Source organism: Lytechinus variegatus, chromosome 9 (assembly GCF_018143015.1).
Source record: "Lytechinus variegatus isolate NC3 chromosome 9, Lvar_3.0, whole genome shotgun sequence".
Lineage (NCBI taxonomy): Eukaryota > Metazoa > Echinodermata > Echinoidea > Temnopleuroida > Toxopneustidae > Lytechinus > Lytechinus variegatus.
This window is the reverse complement of record NC_054748.1, coordinates 13439143-13455713: the sequence shown is the minus strand read 5'-3', so window position 1 is coordinate 13455713 and position 16571 is coordinate 13439143. Positions and strand designations below refer to the sequence as shown.

At 38.3% G+C, this 16571-nt stretch overlaps 1 protein-coding gene across 1 annotated transcript; it reads right to left on the bottom strand.

Annotated features, from left to right (window-relative positions):
* Nucleotides 1-3263: 3263 nt before the first annotated feature.
* LOC121421443 (NADH dehydrogenase [ubiquinone] 1 alpha subcomplex subunit 9, mitochondrial-like) lies at nucleotides 3264-15654 on the bottom strand. The gene is made up of 10 exons (XM_041616135.1): nucleotides 15580-15654; nucleotides 11092-11277; nucleotides 10512-10609; nucleotides 9035-9126; nucleotides 8277-8418; nucleotides 7841-7943; nucleotides 7585-7652; nucleotides 6778-6854; nucleotides 5936-6098; nucleotides 3264-4700 (listed from the first exon to the last, which is right to left on the bottom strand). Exons 1-10 carry the CDS (start codon nucleotides 15617-15619, stop codon nucleotides 4533-4535), a joined length of 1137 nt encoding a protein of 378 aa, XP_041472069.1. The 5' UTR covers nucleotides 15620-15654; the 3' UTR covers nucleotides 3264-4532.
* Nucleotides 15655-16571: the final 917 nt, after the last annotated feature.

Below are 16571 nucleotides of genomic sequence, written 5' to 3'. Positions count from 1 at the left end.
ATAAAGGTTTTCTCTAAAAAATGAAGGCCGTTTTGTCCATGCAAAATTTGACAAGCAAAAAAATGGGAAAAAGGTCCTCACTTCTGTATGAACAATATATTCCCATGAAAAATATTTGCTGCGACTCTCAAAGGGGGGCGGCTCACTTGTGTATGAACGACTTATTTACATTAGAAATATTGGCTATTTGCCTGTGCCCCCCCCTCGATTCCCCACTGCCTACAATAATTCTCATTTCTCATACTGGCACTGTTTTGATAGCTCAACAGCAACTCCCTAGAATAGTCAACCTTTTTTGTACATCTCTCCCCCCACTCAGAACTGCATAAGCCATTACAATATGGAGTTTTCGCAGCATTTGTCAAAAATCAGTGGGAAAAAAAACCCAGCAGTGTCGTCAAAGACTGGACAAACGACGTAAGCAATTTTCTGTCAGATTCGAATCTTGGGACAATCTGCTGTCCTGAATCACCAATTTTGGCAAAGACCTCTGATTTGACAGGGAGTTTCAATAGATTTACTGTTGTTGACTCTGTTCCTGTTGCATTTGGGAAAAAAACTACTGTGATAGCTATATACATGTAACCTTTCATTATGAATTTTGAAACGGAAAATCACGTCCGATAGGAACATACATAGATTTGCTCAGCTGTACATGTATCGATTATCTTTTCTTACTCAATCTTTAATTTTAGTTTTTGTTTCACTGCATTCTCTTCTTTCAAGTTAGAATGGTACTCCTGTATTCTCTCTCGAAATATTGGCACCTAATCAGATCTCATTTTTGTCTCACCTGCATAGCAGAGTGAGACTATAGGCGCCGCTTTTCCGACAGCGGCGGCGTCAACATCAAATCATAACCCAAGGTTAAGTTTTTGAAATGACATCATAACTTAGAAAGTATATGGACTTAGTTCATGAAACTTGGCCATAAGGTTAATCAAGTATTACTGAACATTCTATTGGAGTTTCATGTCACATGACAAAGGTCAAAGGTCATTTAGGGTCAATGAACTTAGACCATGTTGGGGGAATCAACATCAAAATCTTAACCTGAGGTTAAGTTTTTGAAATGTCATCATATCATAACTTAGAAAATATATGGACCTAGTTCATTAAACTTGGACATAAGATTAATCAAGTATCACCAAACATCCTGCATGAGTTTCACATCACATGACCAAGGTCAAAGATCATTTATGGTCAATGAACTTTGGCCAATTTTGGGGTATCTGTGAGTTACAATAAAAACTTTAAAAGTTTTTGGATCTGATTTATGAAACTTGGAAGAGTAATCGAGTATCACTGAATATCCTGTGCAAGTTTCAGGTCACATGATCAAGGTCAAAGGTCATGTGAGGTCAATGAATTTTGGCCACATTGGGGGTATTTGTTGAATTACCATCCTATCTCTGTAAGTGTATTGGCCTAGTTCATAAAACGTGGAAATAAGAGTAACCAAGTATCACTGAACATCTTGTGCGAGTTTTAGTAGTTTTCAAAGTCAGCACTGCTGCTATGTTGAATCGCGTGATGCAGGTGAGACGGCCAGAGGCATTCCACTAGTTATAGCTCTATTTATCGTCATTTCTTAGTTTTGATTACTAATAAGTTTATATTTTTCGATCCAGTTATATCCCTTGCAAATTCAATTTCCTGTAATTCTCCCTTCCTCTCCTCTCCCCCCCCTCTCTCTCTCTCAACATCAGGGACACACTTTTCAGACTTAATTTGGGGTTCAGAGTATGTAAACAAGTGGAATGCCTCTGGCCGTCTCACCTGCATCACGCGGTTCAATATAGCAGCAGTGCTGGCTTTGAATACTACTCTAACTCGCACAAGATGTTCAGTGATACATGGTTACTCTTATGTCCACTTTTTATGAACTAGACCAATAAACTTACAGAGATATGATGGTTATTCAACAAAAAACCCCAACATGGCCAAAGTTCATTGACCTTACATGACCTTTGACCTTGATCATGTGACCTGAAACTCGAACAGGATGTTCAGTGATACTTGATTACTCTTATGTACAAGTTTCATGAATCAGATCCATAAACTTTCAAAGTTATGATGGTAATTCAACAGATACACCCAAGTCGGCCAAAGTTCATTGACCTTTGACCTTGGTCATGTGACCTGAAACGCGCACAGGATGTTTAGTGATACTTGATTACTCTAATGTCCAAGTTTAATGAACTAGACCAATAAACTTTCAAAGTTATGATGGTAATTCAACAGATACCCCCGATTCGGCCAAAGTTCATTGACCTTTGACCTTAATCATGAGACCTGAAACTTGCACAAAATTTTCAGTGATGCTCGATTACTATTATGTCCAAGTTTCATGAATCAGATCCATAAACTTTCAAAGTTATGATGGGAATTCAACAGATATCCCCAATTCGGCCAAAGTTCATTGACCCTAAATGACCTTTGACCTTGGTCATGTGACATGAAACTCATGCAGGATGTTCAGTGATACTTGATTAACCTTATGTCCAAGTTTCATGAACTAGGTCCATATATTTTCTAAGTTATGATGACATTTCAAAAACTTAACCTCGGGTTAAGATTTCGATGTTGATTCCTCCAACATGGTCTAAGTTCATTGACCCTAAATGACCTTTGACCTTGGTCATGTGACATGAATCTCTAATAGGATGTTCAGTAATACTTGATTAACCTTATGGCCAAGTTTTATTAACTAGGTCCATATACTTTCTAAGTTATGACATCATTTCAAAAACTTAACCTCAGGTTAAGATTTGATGTTGACGCCGCCGCCGCCGTCGGAAAAGCGGCGCCTATAGTCTCACTTTGCTTCGCAGGTGAGACAAAAATGTTCATTTCTTTCTTTCCTTTCTCAAATGGGAAAGGGGTCATTCTAGACAATAATAATAACTGGATTTATATAGCGCTTTTTGCCTGAGGATACAAAGCGCTTGCTATTATTACCCTGGCTTTAGGTGGAGCTGCCATCACTGGCGCTCAGTGCATGCAAGGAATTAATCCTGCTGGGTACCCATTCACCTCACCTGGATCGAGTGCAGCACATTGTGGTTAAATTTCTTGCTGAAGGAAAAACACGCCATGGCTAGGATTCGAATCCACGACCCTCTGAGAGGCTAGAGTCAGAACCACTATACCATGATGTGCCCACATGATTTTTGTACTTTTTTTATCCAGCATAAGAGGCAGCTCCCCCTTCCCTCTCTCAACAAAAGTATATCCAAAGCAGAGAAAATACAGACACAAAATTAAATATCATCTATTCTTTATTACACCATGAATGAACCACATCATCGGTGCATAACATTGTTCAAACTTCTTATATTTATATACAATAAATTGTGCAAGAATACCACAAAATGTCATAGATTTGTTCATTTATGTCAATGTCACTTCACATTGAATGATGAACATGTCTGCTGAAAAAGCTCACTTGCATACGATCATCTAGATCAATACAGCTCTCAAAACAAGGTATGAGTGCTAAGTTTGTGGATAGGCTGTTGGGTATATCACATACACAGACTTGAATATGTGGGTCTGGAAATCCAGAGAATTAAAAAAACTTTTGGGGTAAACCAATAATCCTTGTCTATGGCACGGGTCCAAAGCTTAAATGGAGGTGGGGGACAGAGTCCCAGTTCCTCAAGGCCAGACATCAATTCTACGGTGCAAAATTACAAATGTACCAACACAAGTTTAATCTTTCCTTCCAAATTTGGAAGAAATACTTAGCAATAATCAGGCCCCCAAATGAACACAGGGCTGAACTTTGTGTTTGATTACATTGCTCATTGTTTGCAAATCAACTGTAAGATCAACCAGTATTAAGCTTTGTGTTATGGGCTCCTGGAATCCTATGTAACACTCAATAAAACACGAACCATCTGAGAATTTCAATTTAAAATAAAATGGTATATATCAAAGTATTGACAAACTTGCAATTTATTTTAAATCTAGGCTGGAAAGACCATTCAATGATACTTTATCATAGCTACTCTTCATGCTCCTGACAAACAATCCTGAGGGGCATTTCATGAAAGGACTTGTCGGACATTTTATCCGACAAGTACCATAGGAACAGTGCCTCTCAGCCAATCAGAATCAATGAAAGATGTCAGATCTGACAACTTGTCAGATGAAAATATTGATGAAACGCTCCCCTGAGGGGCGTTTCATGAAAGGAATTGTCAAACATTTTATCCGACAATTACCATAGCAACACCGCATTCTTAGGCAATCAAGGAAAGTTGTCAGATCTGTTGTTGATGAAATACTCCCGATACAATTAATTCTTTTAAAACAATTTCTTAAAACCAAAGTATGATTTGATAATAATTCAAAATCTTCAAAATATCAATCAAGATTCATAATAAATTGGATGAGATTCTCATCAAAGATGTGTTAATTGAATTCATTATACCGAGTTTCAATATTGAGTCATACATGAATAATGTACTTTTTCTTATTTGACAAATAGTGTATTCTTGCAAAAATAATCCTAATGAATGCCATCATTATTTGATTATAAGGGGACCCTCAACCTCATCGATACCGAGGTCAAAGTATCTGTCTGAACGATGTCTTCGGAGTCCCCTGATGGCGGCGTACTCGACGGTGGTCGGTGTGACGTTGAGATCCTCGAGACCTGGCATGCCGCTCCGGACTACATCAGTTGTATGTTGCTGTGAGGATAAAAAACAATAATCATTAATAGTTGAGTCTGTCTATCAAGATCATATGAGGGATTGACATAGTTTGTACAAAATGTACAACACCAACAGGTCATTCCTCAATTTACCCAGGATTCACTGAACAAAGAAGTGAGATATGGACAAGAGAGACATGGCAGTGGGAAAACTGTACATATGAAATGCTCAAAATATTTGTTAAAGTATGATATTGCCATCAATTTATAACATGTAACCCCAAGCAACAGAATAATAACAGGATTATTAACAGACTCTGACTTCACAAATAATGGCTACCTTATTATATCACTGTCATTTTCATAATTTGTATGTGAATTGAAATAAATCCATGGCAATTAAAAGAAAGGCAAGGTGCAAGGACCTTATTTTTTTAAACGGCAATTGAGAAAGGCAATGTGCTAACTTTAGGGACTAACAAGGCCATTAAAAAAGGGCATCAACAGGAAAATGTACTTTTCAATGGGGCATTGGATTACTGCAAAGCACAAAGGCAAAAATGGGAATTATTGGGCTGTAAGTCTACAAATATTTCGAAGGGTAGTAAGGCTATTCTTTGTGAATCAGATGTCATGGCCTTGGGTTACTTTGAGCCCTGTAAAAATATCAAACTATAACATCTGTGACACGTCCTATAAAGAGTTATGATTGATCCAATCAACCACAACTACGGAAAGCTAGCAGCCTCGACATCTAAAATACATGTTTGTTTAGAATATTTTCTAGATATGATGTACATTCATACGATCATAATTTTCCTGAAAAGTCAGTGGCTTCTCTTTGTGGAGCGTTGTGGCCCAGTGGATTAGTCTACTGACTTTGAAACAGAGGGTCGTGGGTTCGAATCCCAGCCATGGCGCAATTTCCTTCAGCACGAAACTCATCCACATTGTGCTGCACTCAACCCAGGTGAGGTAACTGGGTACCCGGTAGGAAGAAATTCCTTGAATGCTTGAGCGTCTAGGCAGCTCAGCTAAAGCCGGAGTAATAATAATAGCAGGGCCCACTGGTAGAACAGTTATCGAAACTGAAGTGGCTACCCTGGGTAAATATACCTATATTATTATTATTATAAAAGGGACATTGTGCAAATTTCCTGTAAAAGATTATGACGTTGATGGATTTCCATATACTTGAGGATGATCGGATCAATCGTAACTCTTTGTAAGACAGGGCGCTGTACTATGATAAATAACAAAATAATCACATACCAGTTCCAGCATGTCCCTGGTCAGGAAGGGGTCGAAGGGTGAGAGTTCAAACCCTCGGGCGACGAGTCGTAGGATGGGGCGAGGTACAGGGTATCGGATGTAAGGTCGGCGGGTCACTCGGTAGATGAAATCCACTAGGTCAGTCAAGCGGTAGCCATTAGGTCTGTAAGGAATAGTTACATATCACAGGTAACTGATGTGCACATTAAGGATACTACACACCTTACGATCGGTATGCGACCCAATTTGAAATAAAACGTAAAATCTAATGCCAGTATTGAGATGTGGAACTTGTTACTGTGTAAAGCTCATCTCATCTGGTGTACAGTCCTTTTCAGGACTTCACTCACTTTCAGGAAAAGAATACTTCTAGTTTCCTCTTTTCATCCTTTCTCGTCTTTCCATTTCAATCTTTCTGCCTGTATTTCCTTCCCTTCTTCATATTACACATGGTGAACCGTAAACCTTCTCCACGTTATAATATAAAGTCCACCATGCAAACCTACAAAGATCATCCAAATTCTAATTAACTGTACAAATTCTAATTGTACAATTCTGTGACCTTGATACCATTCTCACTAGAATGAAAGTAAATTGATTAACTCGTCATAACGATGTCATGGCAATCGCATGATTGGCTACAATTTGAAACCAGTTTGGCCTTTACTGGAGAATTAAGGCTTGCGATCATCTAAACTTGTTACATTAGTACATATATTCTTGCAGGTAAACTGAACCCCATATAGAAAGAGCCTTTCATTCCCTTTTTTTAGAAAATAAGCTAAAAGTGACATTTAACAGTTTCTTTCTGCAACAGGCATAAATGAAAGCAAACTTCTTACCCAGCCAGCTCATAAGTCTTTCCGTCTGCATCTTTCTCATTGATGATTGACATGATGGCTTGTGCAACATCAGAAACCTGCATTACAATTGAACTCATTTATTTATTTTCTATCAAAATATACATAGACAGTACACAAGCAAACACAATAGCGTAAATATATTAGCAAGGCATTTATCTACATTTGCCACTCTCCACCCAAATGGGTGTTTCATGAAGCTGTTCATGAGCGACTTTAAGAACGACTGGTGATCCTTTCTTGTGGTAAATGGTATACATCACAATGTTAATTGGCAATGGTTTAGCGCGTAAGAAAGGTTTACCGGTCATTCTTAAAGTCACTCTTAACTTGCAAACAGTTTATGAAACATCGCCCAGGTGCAGGAAATGGGTACCTGGTAAGAAGAAATTTATGAATGCTCACGTGTCCAATCAGGGAAGCCTTGCTAAACCTGGGGTAATAGAATGCAGCACTTAAAGTGCTATATACATGCTGCATATTATTAAATTCATCATATCATATTGAACAATAACAATAATAACAGGAATTTATAAAGTTCTTCACTGAAAAGACTTATCTGATTGGTGTGTAGGCATGAGAAAACATTTTTTTTTTTACAATCAAGAATTTTTACTCCTTTGATTATCAATGCATTTTCCCTCTCTCTCTCTCTTTCCTCTCTTTCATTGTGCCTTTAACATGCTGCAGAGTGGATTCAGTGCATTATCATCAATCATACTTATTAATATAATTATAATTAATAAGCTCTATGAACATTTTTCTTTGTTAAAAAACCTCATTACTTACATAAACAGGTCTCTTGATAACTTTCCTAGCAGATGGATACAAGGGAACACCACCAAAGAATCTTTGGTCTAGAATGAAAAAAAGAAAACACCATGCAATCACATAATAAATATACATAATTATAGGTTTTACAGTATCAAAATCAGAGTTGATTCTGTGTGTATATAAAAAAAAAAGTTTGCTTTAAATTACATTTTTTAAAGAATCATCGGGGGGGGGGGGGGGGATTATTCTTCTATTTCTATATAAGACTTACTTGCAAAATGGTTGAAGAATCTATCTTCACGTCCATACATCTGAGCTGGTCTGACGATGACGGCCTCTGGAAACTCCTCCCGAACAACCCTTTCTCCAGCAGCCTGAAACAATAAATCACCGACAGAAACATTATGAGATAAATCAGGGGCACGTAACACAAAGCTTAGCAATGATCGTAGAACATTTATCTACGATTTATTCCATTGACTACACTCTACAATCAATCATACAATCAAACGTACGATCATTAATTGATAACCTTCGTGTTACGGGACCCGGATCTAATGCTGCTGAAGAAGACTAAATAATATGTTCTAAACATAGTTATCTGCTATGAGATTTGCAACCACGACCCTGTTTCAAAGTCCGAAGACTAATCCACTGGGCCACAATGCTCCACAGTCATAATACATACAACAATACAGAAGAATTACCTTTGTCCTGAGGAATTTGGCTGGAGAGGCCATATCGGCGCCCAAGGCGGACACGTGAATTAGTCTGGGTACACCAGCCTCTTTGCAAATCTTGGCAAGGTTTCTGGGGGCCTCGATGTTGATGTCTTCAAATGTAAAATGCCTGGAAAAAATAGAGAAGATGAGCATAAGCGAATCATAATAACTATTTGAGCATGAAAAAGAGAAACAAAATCAAGAGTGGTATTGTTAATGTGAAAGGGGTCAGGATCATTATTCAGAAAAGTGGGTTTGATTCTGAAATAAAAAATATAATCTGTTTAAAAAAGAAGTGTGTGATTGAGGGAATATAAAAAAAGGGAGAAAGAAAAAAGGTACATAAATTACCATGGTGAATATTGAAAATTGAAAAATGTGGGGGTGTCAAGGTCTAGTGGTTAAGACTTGTTTTTCAATCTTAAGGATATGAGTTCAATTCCCAACCCTGGCGTGTTTTCCTTAAGCAAAAAATTTACCCACATTGTGCTGCATTTGACCCAGGTGAGGTGAATGGGTACCTGGTAGGAAGAAATTCCTTGAATGCTTCAGTCCTGTATGGCAGCAGAGCTAAAGCTGGGGTAATAATAGCAGCGCTTTCTATCCTCAAGCCAAATGCTATTTATCTAGCTATTATTATTATCATTATTTTTATTATTATTATCATTATCATTATTATGATAATTAAGAAAACTTTTTTTGTCTCTGTTTGTTTTTTATGGACAGATTTAACTGCATCATACCTTGTTTCAAAGTCTTTGCCGAGTAGATTGACGACCACAGTGCAATGCTTGACGATGTCTCTGATCATATCGTGTTGACGGAGTTCGTATTGCTGGAGAAATGAATTAATTGCAAATACTGTACAAATGAAAACCTTTGCAGCAAGAAAATGATACAAGTATAAACAGCTGCATTCAAGTCAATCGGAAACATTTCTTTACATAAGCCAAGATTTCATGAAATGTCTTTGTTACCAATGATGGCGATTTTTTTCAAGGATTAGAACTATATTTATCATTAATACATCTATTGCTAATTGCATGCTTTAAGAATTCTGGAAATGGAGAGAGACACATGGGGGAAGGGGTGCAAAAAGATGCATCACTGATCACCCTGTCAATTCAAATTTGTATTGATCACACATTATCCCAGAATTCATGACTTCATCATTAATCCTTGCCTGCTAAAACTCTTAGTGGCCAATTTCTCATAATATCTGCCTTAATAACAACAAACGTAAGCCACATAGCTCAGTCGGTAGAGCGGGGGATTCGTATTCTGGTGACCTGGGTTCGATTCCCACTTGGTGCGCTAGTGCCCTTTGGTAAGGCATTAATCCTCAGTACCAGGTCCTTCGGAGAGGACCTTAAGCCGTCGGTCCTCTCGTTGCTTGCTTACAAGCATTCATGCTTTCTTAGCAATCAGGTAAAAAAAATCACCACCACCACCACCTTTTAGCACTAAGCCAGGACAATAAAACAAGTATATTAATTTCTAATTCAGACAAGTATGTTATAGAATAAACACAAGATATTATTTCATTGATTTCCAATCTTATTAGTATTGGGTCCTGAAAATTCCTAGAATTGATTGTAAGTTTCTATCAATGCCCCAAAAGTGTAAAAATAGAACGGAATACTTATAAAAATTCAATTTTTTGTGTGTGAAATAAGCCCCAGTCTTGAAATGGGCCCTAGAGCAAAAACCTTAGCGATGATCAAGGTGTTGATTTCTACCACTGATTATGATCAATGATTAAAATCTGCCTCATGATCAATTGCTAAGCTTAAAGAGAAATTCCAGTAGTTGCAGTAAACACTGATTTCATGAGAAAGTCTGTAAAGCCAGGCTTAATTGTCAGAATATCATCGAGGATCTAGATCTGGTACAGTTACATAAACTGAACTTTGTGAAAGCTTGAAATCTACGCTGAAAAACGTTCACACTGAAGATCACCAACACAGATAGGCACACGTGGGACAGTGTATTATTATTGCTGGAATAAAGACCCGACGGAAGTGACCGAATCCGCGCTTATTTTGCTTATTTCTCAGCAATTACACAATTTCTCCCAGAATCCTTTGGCACATATTTTTTATTCATACAAACAGACACTTGGTTGGTCATTATGTTAGATTCTGTAAAAAGTAATTTTGAGATCGTTACCAAAACTGGAATTTATCTTTAATGTAATGGGGACCATGATTGAATTCTTACCCTGAACATGATTTGACCGAGATCACCCATCATCTTCATGGATTGAACATAGTATTCATCACATCGATGGGGTACGACTACCTGGGAGCCCTCTCGACCTGTTACAAAACATGAAAATAAAACAAAACATTCATATTCAGTTCCAACAGATTGGAAAGGTGAATCGGCCTATAAAGTCGTTTCCCATTAGAACAGAAATCTGTTTGTTTGCTTTTGAGGAAAAATTCAAAGATGTGTTTACTCAACATATGCTTTGCATGATTTCTGATTTACAAACTACATTCAACCAGAACATATGATCAAGTTTTTGGTGAGGCTTCACCAGTTTAAGCAAAAAAGCTGGTGTAAAATAAAACAAAGATTCCTGAGTTAATTCAACTCAGATGTGCAATGAACGTATCAGAGCACAGGGTTTAGAGTTATCCATCTTACAAAAATCATGGTCATTGATGCCTTTTGGACTGGCCTCAACGCTCCTTAAATTTTCAAGTTTGTATTTTTAATATTGTGATATGGTAATTTGGAAATGTACCCTCAATAGAAAAGCGGCCTTGCTCGCGCACAATTTTGTCAAACTTACCAAGCCTATTGACAATGTACTTTCCAAGGAAGCCATTGCCGCCGAAGACGGCTGCTACGATACCACTGAACGATGACCTTCCTCCCCTGCCCTTGGGGACGAGAGAGTGATGGTAGGTGCTCTTGGATCGGTGAGGCTGCAGGCACACCACCGTACTAGCACTGCTCCTTATTACTAGGGTCGGGACTGTTGAAAGAGAAGAAAATAACAAATCATTGACTTCTGTCCACTTTATGATTATCAACATCACAGAGGTCTATGCTAAGTAAGGTCACCCCAACAAAGAGTTGATTTGAATGAAAATATAAAAATCAAATGGTTCACTAAGTACTTCATTTAATGATTATCACCATCACAGATATCTATCTCAGTGACACCAACAAAAATTTGATATGAATGAAAAAGACACAAATCAAACAAGCATTATGCTGAAAATTTCATTGAAATCCGATCAAACATATCTTATTCTAAAGTTTTGCTTCAATTTCAAGAAACATTTATCCAAGCCGGTATGCAAACGACGGTGTCATCCATTCATATCACCTTTTGCTTTTTATTTCATGAAATGTAAAAAATGTAATGTTTTACGCAAAAACAATGTGAAACATGGCTAAGATTCCTCTAGGTAAATGTGGGATTTCCATTGTAACAACCAATTTCAATTAAAAAATTCTATATTTCTATACCATACAAAAGAGTGTGTGACATATGCGAGTCTCTTTGCATATGATCCGTGTTGGGTAAAACTGTTTGGTGAAAATTAAGCGACATACATGTAATAAATGTGTCAAAATGGCATGAATGGTGAATTCATGAAATAACATTGAATTTTATGGCCCAAATTCACAAAGGTGGTTTTGAAAACCCACGGTTGATCCCATAGTTTATGCAGATTTTCTGTATAAATTACGCTTAATATAGCGTGTATCAGGCGCATGTATAAAAAATTCCAATGCTGATGTGTGCTTTGTCAGTGCGCCAAATTGACGCCCGTTACCATGGTTAGATTAGATAACCACGGCAACAGGCATCAATTTGGCGCACTGTGACAAAAGCGCGCATCAGCATTGGACATTTTTAATAGACACTGTAAAATAAGCATAATTTATACACGAAATCTGCATAAACCATGGACTCAATCGTGGGTTTTAAAACCACCTTTGTGAATTCCGGTCCTGTGTGTCTCATGCAAAAGCCTCAAATTCTAAGGTCAGTCTTTCTCATATGTGCCAGAACCACTGTACCACATCACCCCATCAGCAATTGGTGTGAACTGCAGACATGGGATGCCATATTTCCTTTTTTTATCTTTCTAGAGTTGAGACTCCACATTTCTTCACACAAGATATTAATTACGCACACTGATCTACTCTGCATCTGCAGAATGAAAGAAACCATTTTTAATTGAAACATTGGCGCTGTAATTTCGCACTGGCCGACTTCGAGCAAATGGCACTCAAAATAAAAGGGGAAAATATGAATTATGCACTTACGTCAATTATATGGATAAAGGTCTGTCATGACACAGAATCCTGACGTCGAGGCACAAACTGGATGCTCAAAAAAGGAAAAGGTAGACCTCCACGTCGCGTTCATTCTCGCGTTCATTCTCGGTATCGATCGGCCATTTTGTTTTCAATTTTGAAAGAAGGAGAACGAACGAGACAGAACTTTTCCTGTTTTAGAGGGTCCAGTTTTGGGCCTCGGATGTCAAGAATCTGTGTCACGATAGACCTTCATCCATATAATCGAGGTAAGTGCATAATTTATTTTCCCCCTTTTATTTGGGGTGCTATTGCGACCCTATTTTTTAAGAGTATCCTCTGCCTGATATAATACATGGACAAGTCCTGGGCTCCGGTCCTCTTCGCGGCCGGAGCTCTCTGGGTTCAGACTTGCAATGACATTTGTTAAAGGACAAGTCCACCCCAACAATAACATGATTTGAATAGAAAGAGAAAAATTCAACAAGCATAACACTGAAAATGTCATCATAATCGGATGTAAAATAAGAAAGTTATGGCATTTTAAAGTTTCGCTTCATTTCACAAAACAGTTATATGCACATCTCGGTCGGTATGAAAATGAGGAGCTGATGAAATCACTATTTCTTTTGTATTTTATTATATGAAATATTTTGATTTTCTTGTCATTGTCATGTGAAATGAAGTTTCATTCCTCCCTAAACACGTGGAATTCCATTATTTTAACATTTTGTGCTTCAGGCAAGGAGGTCCTTATCGTCAAATTGTAAAATTTGAAATATTGTATAATTCAAACAATAAAAAACAAAAGAAATAGTGAGTGACTTCATCGACTCTCTCATTTGGATGTAACTGGCTCGTTCATATTTGTTTTATAACTATTTTGTCAAAATAAGCGAAACTTTGAAATGTCATAACTTTCTGATTTTACATCCGATTTTGATGAAATTTTTAGCATAATGCTTGTCTATTTTTCTCTACTGATTAAAATCAACATTTTTCTGAGGTGGACTTGACCTTTAAGGGCAAAGGTGGCCAACTTTGAGCAAATTTCCCCACGGCCCACCAGCACAAAAAGGGGATTCCACAAAAAGAAAGGCAGAAATCGTTCGCAAATCAAATGATTTGCAAACAATTTCTGGTCTTTGTTCAAAGTTGGACGGTGTAAAACTGCATTATTAGCACCGAAATTTTGGTAAAAGATATGAGTAATCCATGTTTAATCTTAACTTCGAATTTGAGCACGATATGATGGACCCTCGCCCTCGGGCCACTCATGGTTTCAAATCGTCTCGTGTGTGAAGGATTCATATGCACCTGGTGCACGCGAATCTTTCACACCCTTTTTACTAAAATAACTATGACTTTACATCGTAGCTAAGCATTATATTCATTCTATGACACTTACCGAACCATATGGATCGTTTGTTGAATTCTGTTTGGTGTTGTTTTTAATAAAATAAGAGCATTTTTCGTGATCTTCACGTAGATGCCTCTTGATCAGCGTTGATATCAACTTTTGCCTAAAGAGGGCGCGCGATATTATTTCAAAGTCGGTAGGCACTTAAGAACCAAGTTTGAAAGGATACTCGTAAAATTATGTCACTCTCGCCGATGAATATTCATTAGATCGTGGTCGTGCGTGTTCAATACACACTGAGTGCATGCATGCAGAGAGTTTTTATTGAACACGCACGACCACGATCTAATGATTATTCATCGCGAGAGTGACGTAATTTTACGAGTGTCCTTTCAAACTTGGTTCTTAAGTGCCTACCGTACCTTTGTTTACGGTGTTGCAAGCTAGCTGCATTCTAGGCGATCAGCATTATTTTCTTGCTCGTTCAATCCACTTTCATCATCATCTTGTCAAAAGATGGCGTACTTTACCAATAAGTATATACATGAGATGCAACCTGTTGATTTTTGGTACAATTTCCTATTATGCGCTGACGACTTGAATTGAGAATGTTCGATACGAAAAATTGCTTTTCGATTGTTGTTTGCGTACTTTCCACCGCAGTATTAAGGACGGATCGAACGGAGTATCCTGGTTGAGACTTGGAGGTAAGCGATAAAAACACTTTTATAAATAATTTCCAATTCATTAAAAAAAAAAGTTAAATCATAAAAACAAATTTCCATTAGTGGAGAAATACTCAAATGTTTGGCGTTTTTCATTCCCTCACATTCGTGTGATGAATGAAAACGTCAAAGTCCACTATGAAACCACATGCGTTGTGCGAGGTTAGTATTACGTATTATAAGATGGCTAAATAATTTGCAGCTTGCTGATTGGTCAAAGCGTACCACGTGATCATTCGCGAAAAGTGTCTATCCCTGCACGCCCGTGCAAATTTCGCGCACCCAAATTGTCTAACCCACGGTAAGTGCAATTTCAAAATTTTTGATATTTGATTTAGATCTATTTCATTATTTCTTTCTCATATAAGGTGCTTAAAATTGCGATCGAAATTACTTAGCCATCTTATAAAAGGAATAACGCATTTTACCCGTCGTTTTTCAGCGATATGCAGTGCACTCGAGGTTTCTTCTTCGCATGCACACTCCACACTCGCCTCCGGCTCGTGTGGAGTGCGCATGCTCAGAAGAAACCTCTCGTGCACTGCATATTCGCTAAACAACTCCGCGGAATGCGTTATTCCTATACTAACCTCGCATGTTGTGTGAGTGCCCTCGGGCCGGCCTCCCGCTGCACTGCACTGTCGAGCTGTCCCTCATACGCGCGCACAGGCAACCCCGTCGAAGCTTCTCCCACTTTGTTGAACCCGGGAGTTTCGGCTAAACTCTCCACTAAGATTACCATCGTCCGCGGTGGTTTTTAGCTAGGCGGCGGTAATCGAGGACAAAAGAGGCCCTGTCTTTCATGAAGTGTTATTTTACAAAAAATCCACTACATGTGCAACCAATTTAAAACTTTACATCTCTACTAACAAAATAAGTATTCATATATGTGGAATTATTCGAAATTAAGGATACTCACGACCCAAAAGAGAATTTTTCGTGGCTGCCAAAGCCGCCATTTTGAACTCAAATCGGCAACGCAAAAAAATTGAGAAGATTCGATAAATTCGGCCCGGCGCCCAAAATAAGGTGATTTTCGGAAGAATCTGAAGAAAAGGAAAGAAAAATCCCAATTTTTTTCAAGCAATGAATTTGATATTGTAATAAATCGTTATCATCGCAGTACTTCTTCTTCATCATCATTATGATCATCATCATCACTCATCATCACCATCATCATCATCACTCACTCCACATGCATCACAATCATCATCTCATCATCATCACAGGGCTCGAATTCATCCAAGGCCATCCAAGGCCATGGCCTTGGATGGCCTTGGCCTTGGCCTTGGATACGACTTTCGGATGCTGACGTTAAAGGTCGGTCCCAGACGTAAATAATCATATCTGATTGATACACGTCTGACAAAACTCAAATACACACACACACTTAGATGCCCTCAGAAATGGCCTTGATGCCCTTTCAAATATTTGTAGACTTAAGGCCAAAATAACTGCCCTTTTTTGCTGTAGTCTTGGTGCCCTGCGGTAATCCATTGCATGTGCCCCATTGAAAAGTGCATTTATTATTGATGCCCTTTTTGGTGGCCTTAATTGGATGTCCCATAAAGTGAAAACTGCCTGCTCTTTCCCTTTAATGCCCTTTTTAAAAATGGCCTTGCCCCTTTAAATTCTTAATTCGAGTCCTGTCATCATCATCATCATCATCATCACTCATCATCACTATCATCACTCATCATCACTCATCATCACCATCATCATCATCATCGTCTTCGTCATCATCATCATCATGGATGGAGATCCCAGGGGGGACAGGGTCGCGCCCCCCTACCGTCGGACCTTTTTTTGCCTGTCAAATTTTCCAGACCCTCGTCCCCCCTATATACCTTTTTGAAGAGATTTCCGCCCTTCATCATCATCATCACCACCACCACCACAATATCATGGTCA

Coding starts and splice junctions, on each gene's coding strand:
- LOC121421443 (XM_041616135.1), bottom strand. CDS start 15,619: ATGGCGGCTTTGGCAGCCACGAAAAATTCTCTTTTGGGTC. Junction 7,944..8,276: donor CCAAATTCCTCAGGACAAAG/GTAATTCTTCTG, acceptor TTATTGTTTCAG/GCTGCTGGAGAAAGGGTTGT. Junction 6,099..6,777: donor AAGACTTATGAGCTGGCTGG/GTAAGAAGTTTG, acceptor TATTCCTTACAG/ACCTAATGGCTACCGCTTGA.